The sequence below is a fragment of the Sinocyclocheilus anshuiensis genome, unplaced genomic scaffold (genome assembly GCF_001515605.1).
Source record: "Sinocyclocheilus anshuiensis isolate Anshui unplaced genomic scaffold, SAMN03320099.WGS_v1.1 scaffold47, whole genome shotgun sequence".
NCBI lineage: Eukaryota > Metazoa > Chordata > Actinopteri > Cypriniformes > Cyprinidae > Sinocyclocheilus > Sinocyclocheilus anshuiensis.
In genome coordinates, this window is record NW_015551047.1 from 1,544,353 (window position 1) to 1,551,408 (window position 7,056).

A 7,056-nucleotide genomic window follows, 5' to 3' on the forward strand; every position below is an offset into this window, starting at 1 on the left:
CTCAGAAACACAGCCACCGTCGGTGGAAAAACAATCAGTGGAATTAAATCAAATAAAAAATAAGAAAATAACATATATAAAAACAATCTGGCTGATGTGGACGGATAATTTGAGTGGAATAAATTAAAATAATGCAAGTAATAAAATAAAAAATGACAAATTATAAAATGAAAATAAAAATCAATATGATTGGTGTGCATGGATGGAAACTACAGATAAATAAATCAAATAATAAAAATAACATGAAAATATCAAAATAAAATATCAGATATTTAAGTTATTTTGGTTACACTTTATTTTAAGGTGTCCTTGTTACAGTGTAATTATACATTTACAGAGAAATATTAATTAAATACATGTGTTTACTATATGGTTAGGGTTAGGATTTGTCTTAGGAGTACTTGCATGTAATTATGCATATTTTTTTTTATTATAATAGTAAGTACATGTAACGTGCAACAAGGACACCTTAAAATAAAGTTTGCCGTTATTTTATATTTAGTATTTTCCAAATATAAAAACATGTATGTTAAATTTGCTCAACATGACAGCAGTTGACAAAAACACAATGGCTGCGTTTCAAAACCTATTGAGCTGCCTATCTAGACAGTGTTTAGATGGGCAGCTTTAGAAAATGCAATTGATGCCCAAAATGTTGTCTTGGTAAGCATCTCTTTGTGGTTTGAGACACAGCCAGTGTTGCGCTGCTGCTGCTACTAAGTTACACACACTAAGTAGACGCTTACAAATACAGACTCGCGAAAACGTAAACATACCTTTCTGGTGTGCACTTCAGTGTTCCTCTGTAGAATCTGCTCTTGGTGAGGTTCTCTTATGAGTGCATAGCAGCAGTGTGATATTAGAGGACACCTCCACATGCTCTTCTGCTGAACAGCACACTGACCAATGACAGAGCGGCGCGACTGTGTTTACTGACCGTGTCTGACTCCACACCGAGCACATTGGTTCCTACCTTTTTATTTTAATTGTAGTACTTTTTATTTCATTTTGAATGTATTGACATTCATTTTAATAAACGTTTTATAATAATTGATTTAACACAAAAATAAAATAATAAAATAAAGTAAATCAATAAAAGGGAATAAAATATTCTTCAATACACATCGGGGGTAAAAAGTAGTTAAAATTAAGTTTTTTTGGAATATTGAACTGAATACATAATAGAAAACATGTAGAGTAAATACAAAGCAGATTAACAATTATTAAATATTATAAAAAATAGACAACTAAAAATATAAATAAAATATTCTTTACCACATCAAAACTCTGAATGATACAAGAAACGTGTGTGTGTGTGTATATATATATATATATATATATATATGTATATATGTATGTATGTATGTATGTATGTATATGTATATATACATACAATCTTTCATATGCATAAGGGAGGGAAAGTAATTAGAAACAAACTAATCATTACAGTCATTACATTAATTATTCATGAACGTTTACAAGATGAATACAAAGATGTCTTTTTTATTTATTCATTATTGAGAACATAATACAAAACATATACCTAGAGTAGTTAACAACTATTGAATCAAATAAAAGAGTCTGTCCTGAGGTATGAATTGTGAGGCCACGCCCACATCCTAGTGTGGCCTCCGCTGATTGGTCAGCGACGCACTAGAAGCAGGAACTGAGGGTCGTGGGATTTTGAAAGAAACAGTCAGCTGCTGTCATGTGCGTGGTTTTTAATGACAGGTGATGAAGAAACATGGATCAGCTTGTCAGGGCTCTGTTACTGCTCTTCTTAGTGCAGTTACCGGCTTCATTTGATGCGCCCAGTGGAGATGGTGGAGGATGGTGAGAGAAATACCATATGGATCACTGGCCGTGTCTCAAAACCAAGCGGCTCACTTTGTTTTGAAACACAGACACTGTGATTCATCTCAAATCCTGACAGCATGCAGTTGATCACCCAATTGAATAAATAAAGCTGTGTGAGCGAGATAAATTATGTTTTGTCTTTCAGGGGACTGGGTTCCAGTATTGAAGATGAAGGCGAGTGCAACATTGAGATCAGAGATGTGAACTCAATAACACACACACAGTTTATTAAAGAGTAAGAACAACAAACATACACATGTAGAGTTAGTTGATAGACATTTTAGTCACGTAAAACATGAATTTCATTGCATTTTTTTATGCTGAAAGCAACTCTTATTAAAAAGCTACTTTTAATAATAGCAATAATATAAATGGCATTACACATTATAGAATACGTAGGTAAATATTTATGCAATCCTAATGTATTTTTCATTGTATTTTACAGGTATGCTTATGCAAAACCAGTTATACTCAGAGGACTCACAGATAACACAGTAAGAGTTGTGGTTATACTGTATATCAGGTGTTTATTGCCGCAAGTTCTAGGGATGGGCAATACCACTTATTTTGTTTTCGATACGATACCGATATTTTTCAAGGCAGTGTCGTCGATATCGATACCGATTCGATACTTCTGAACTAAACTTTTAAATTATGAAATTTATCGATACTTTGGATCGATACGCCCATCCCTAGCAAGTTCTTGATTCCATTTCTAACAGTGCCGTGTTGTGATTGGTTGTTTCAGAATTTCCGTTTCCTGTGTTCCAAATCCAATCTGTTGAGAGAGTATGGAGGGAAAACGGTCCGTCTCAGCACAGCCAATACACACTCATACAGGAAAGGTGCATGCATGTGCACATTTTGACATATTTGCGCAGTCTTTTAATGTGCATGGTCAATAAAATGATACTGACCCCAGACCTTTCAACGTTAGTGTAAGTGTTCATGTTTCTCTATTGCTCTGTCTTTTAACAGTGGATGTGCAGTTTGAAGAGTTTTTGAAGTTCCTGTTGACCCCTCAGCCTGAAGACACACTGGGCAGTGGTCAGCTCTCTCTCTCTCTCTCACACACACACACACACACACACACACCAAATCAGCTCATTCTACAAGCTTTCCCCACTGTACATGATTATTTTATAATGTGTGCGCATTTTTATTTTAGATACGCTGTACTTCTTTGGGGACAATAACTTCACAGAGTGGCATTCTCTGTTTGAGGAGTATAAAGCGCCACCTTTTTCTCTTCCACTCATGCTTCCTGCATATAGCTTTGGGATTGCTGGTATGTACAAATACATACTCTCCTATCCAACTACAGACCTGCCAACCTATACGCATTTTGCGTAGCGGATACGCATTTTGACCTCAAAGTACGCTGGTACGATTTGTCACTGTAACTATGCAAAAAACCTGGTGACGCCTCTGTCCACGTGCAGTATTCAAAACAAGCAACAGAAAAAGATGAAGAGTTCAACCAATCAGAGCGGTTTTTTAGGTTTTGCTTTTAAATTCCCGTGCATTTTATTTCTCTCCAAGCTGGCTCTGTTTGTGTGTCCGTGAGTCTGCGTGCCGAGATGAGAAAACTCCTGCATCTGAAAAAGCAACACACGCCGAGCATCTTCCCTTGTAATGACTAAACCTTTTGTCCAACAGCAAAAAAGAACATTATAACATTCTTTTACTGCACAACGTCAGACAAATATTTAAAATAATTTTCCTCTTGATCTGATGTGGCTTCTTACCACAGAATGACGCAGAAATAAATTCTACACTGGAATAACGGCGATTAGCAGTGGATTATAGATATAACGTTATTTAGTTATTAAAATACTCGAAGTGGTTTTAAGAACACAGATAAACATTGTCGCAGTACAGTGTTTATTATCTTTATGTTCTTTTAGAATGTCATCATTCAAAGCGTTTCTGTCTTCTTTCATTCAGTTACAGCCATTGCTGGCTGTTTTTGTCCATATTAGGGATTTCCTGTAGCGTCCTGAGTTCTATTTCTTCTATAATGTATATGTGGATTTTCTGCGCGAGGGTGCGAGAGAGGCATTACATGTGTTCATAGCACTAAATAATGGCCAATCCATAAAAATACTTATTTTTTTAAATAGCATTTCAAAATAGTAAAAAAGAACTAAACCAAAAACTGTGATAAAATAAAAAAACAGGTATTTTTTGAACCGTGGGCTAACTGTATTGTTGCATCCCTACTTGTTACTCTAAAATACTGTATAACCGGAATACCACAAACTGAGTGCAGACCCTGATTATTAACCTATAAAAAATATTTAACATTAAATCTTGCAAACCGAGGTTGGCAGGTCTGCAGCTAAATTAGTTTTTTTTTGGAGTGCACACACTTTCACCCATTAAAGGAATAGTATAATGTATTCATCATTAGGTCATCTAAGATGTAGTTGTAATGTTTGTTTCTTCATCAGAACAGATCTGGAGAAATTCAGCATCACACCACTTGCTCAGCAATGGATCCTCAGCAGTGAATGGGTGCCGTCAGAATGAGAGTCCAAACAGCCGATAAAAACATCACAATAATCCACACCACTCCAGTCCATCAGTTAATGTCTTGAGGAGCAAAAAGCTGTGCCATCATTAATGTGTTTTTAACTTTAAACCATTGCATTATATTACTTTCTCCAGTGAAAAAAAAATAAGCTTGTCTGAATCAGGAGAGAAATCTGCAGATCAAGCACTGTTTACAAGCAAAAACATTTCTAAACAAATATATCGGTGGATTTTGATGTGAGAGGACAACAGACGATGGACTTTTTCACTGGAGGAAGCATTATTATGGATTATGGACACTTATTTTGGCCAGAAGCAACAGTTTACAGTTAAAACACCTTAATGATGGATTTGCTTCTTACAAACACACAGCTTTTCGCTCCTCAGGATATTAACTGATGGACTGGATTACTTGTGGATTATTGTGATGTTTTTATCAGATGTTTGGACTCTCATTCTGACGGCACCCATTCACTGCAGAGGATCCATTGATGAGCAACTGATGTAATGCTACATTTCTCCAAATCTGTTCTGAGGAAGAAACAAACTCATCTACATCCTGGATGGTCTGAGGATGAATACATTATCAGCAAATTGTCGTCTTTGGGTAAACTACATCTCTCCGCTGCAGGACCAGGTACTGGTGTCCCGTTTCACTGGCACGGTCCCGGCTACTCTGAAGTTATCTATGGCAGGAAGGTCTGTGGAATGCTAAACTCATACAAATGTATTATTTACAGCTTAAGTACAGATGTAATTTTCCCTGTCTATATACTGATGTGCTTGTGTTCTCCAGCGTTGGTTTCTTTACCCTCCTGATGATGCACCTGAGTTCCATCCCAACCACACCACTCTCTCCTGGGTCTCTCTGTCCTACCCAAACCTGGAGCTCCACCAGAGGCCCCTGGAGTGCACCATACGACCCGGAGAGGTGAGATTTAACTCATTTACACACTTAAATAGTAGGCACAAATTGTCAGAGTAATGTCAAAGTCATGTATTCCAGAGATAAAACATGTTTTTGTGCAGGTGCTGTATTTTCCAGATCGCTGGTGGCATGCAACTCTAAATCTGGACACCAGCGTCTTCATTTCAACATTTCTGGGGTGAAGACTGATATGGTGGACACACACCATGTGCATTTGACTTGAAGGACCGAACAAGGATTCGTTGTTCAGAGGACCAAATCAGAGGAGTTTGACTCGGGTTGAGCAAAACAGAAAGCCAAGCCATTCGTCCATTAACTTGAGCAATGTTTTTTAATAGAAGCTGCTTTTATTGCGAGATTGAGGTTATTGTTTAATAAAGTTGTGTTGTCGAAACATATGAATTGAATGCTTTGTTAGGTTTTATTGTTGGGGTTTTGAATGTTGAATTTTAAAGATGCATTTAATTAAACAGATAATCAATTCAAGTAAGTTGGATATCATTAATACATCCATTATATGTGCGTCTTCCTCATTCAGACTCACAAAAATACATTTTTATCAATAAAGAAACATTTTTATTATCCTGAAAAAATGATAAAACCTTAAAAATGTGAACAAATAAAAAAAAATAGAATAGAAACATTGAAATCAGTTGGTTAAACTGTCCAGTTTCACATTAGATTGGGGGCATTGAATTATGTAGGTTATTACTGAAATAACTGGACCCTTGAGATTTTTTTACTTTTGTGTTTCACATTTGAACAAGTTAGATTTGTGTTAGAAATCCATACACACACAGTATGTGATCAAAATGATTCTGGCTCTTTTTAAACACCCCAAGATACATTCTGCTACAGTACATGAGCATAAAGAGTGTCATAATAGTATTTGTATATATGGAGTAGTTTTTTATATTCGGGAATTAATCAATAGAATTCAATTTAATGAGAATAGCACATATGTTTTTACAGTAATGCGTCTTTTTGGTGATCCAAGTCCAAAGAGAGAGAAATTCTAACCAAAAAAACTCTTAAGGATCCCAGCAGAAGACAGTCCTCCAGATGATGTCACTTCCTCCAGACCTGCTGTCCAGCAATGTAGGTTTCCCTGAGTGTCAGTGTGTCATCAAGCACTACAAAATCTACAAAACAACACACATAACTGCATTTCATATCAAAAACACTTTATTGTGAACACATCATCTATCCAGTGGACACAATAATGCCTTAACCACAAATAATAAATAAAATATAAATCTTTAAAAATTCCAACTTTAACTTTTACCTTTTAAAAATTTAAATTAATTTTAAAATACATCCAAATACAAAAGAGTTATTTTAACTTCCAATAATATTAATATTTAACCGCTAATAACCCCCAAAATGTGCAGTTAGATCTTCATATATTCTAGTATATGTAGTATATTCTTCTCCAACAAAGAGGATCACATTTGATGACATAAGGAAATCACAGCAAATGTGGCATATGCTATTAACACATTAAATGTGCATGAGATTTTTTGAATATTGTGTATGAGTTTAAAGGAATAATTTAAAATAATAATAATAATAACAACCCAAAAATGAAAATTTGCTTAAAATTTACTCACCCTCAGGTCATCCAAGATGTAAATGAGTTAGTTTTTACCAAAACAGATTTTGAGAAATGTAGCATTACATCAGTTGCTCATCAATGGATCCTCTGCAGTGAATGGGTGGCGTCCGAATGAGAGGCA

The 7,056-nt window shown here is 35.5% G+C and overlaps 3 protein-coding genes across 4 annotated transcripts in view; 1 reads left to right on the forward strand and 2 right to left on the reverse strand.

Moving 5' to 3' along the window:
- Positions 1–951, reverse strand: part of slc25a19 (solute carrier family 25 member 19) — a 6,502-nt gene extending 5,551 nt beyond the window's left edge. The window contains exon 1 of the mRNA XM_016451646.1: positions 777–951. The gene's annotated coding sequence lies outside the window, so the exon portion shown is untranslated. The remainder of the gene's footprint in view (positions 1–776) is intronic.
- Positions 952–1,598: 647 nt separating this feature from the next.
- Positions 1,599–5,670, forward strand: jmjd8 (jumonji domain containing 8). The gene is made up of 9 exons (XM_016451647.1): positions 1,599–1,833; positions 2,003–2,092; positions 2,303–2,351; positions 2,606–2,702; positions 2,836–2,904; positions 3,026–3,145; positions 5,024–5,091; positions 5,189–5,323; positions 5,422–5,670. Exons 1-9 carry the CDS (start codon positions 1,745–1,747, stop codon positions 5,500–5,502), a joined length of 798 nt encoding a protein of 265 aa, XP_016307133.1. The 5' UTR covers positions 1,599–1,744; the 3' UTR covers positions 5,503–5,670.
- amdhd2 (amidohydrolase domain containing 2) overlaps positions 5,638–7,056 on the reverse strand; it is an 8,859-nt gene continuing 7,440 nt past the window's right edge. For both annotated transcript variants that reach the window (XM_016451645.1, XM_016451644.1), the window contains exon 12: positions 5,638–6,462. In XM_016451645.1, coding sequence (XP_016307131.1) covers positions 6,389–6,462 — 74 coding nt within the window. In that variant the 3' untranslated portion in view covers positions 5,638–6,388. The remainder of the gene's footprint in view (positions 6,463–7,056) is intronic.

What these genes read in the sequence shown, in the direction of transcription:
- jmjd8 (XM_016451647.1), top strand. Translation starts at nt 1,745, where the DNA reads ATGGATCAGCTTGTCAGGGCTCTGTTACTGCTCTTCTTAGTGCAGTTA. An exon ending in CACACACAGTTTATTAAAGA is followed by an intron (nt 2,093 to 2,302) that starts GTAAGAACAACA and finishes TGTATTTTACAG; the next exon opens with GTATGCTTATGCAAAACCAG. An exon ending in ATATAGCTTTGGGATTGCTG is followed by an intron (nt 3,146 to 5,023) that starts GTATGTACAAAT and finishes TCTCCGCTGCAG; the next exon opens with GACCAGGTACTGGTGTCCCG.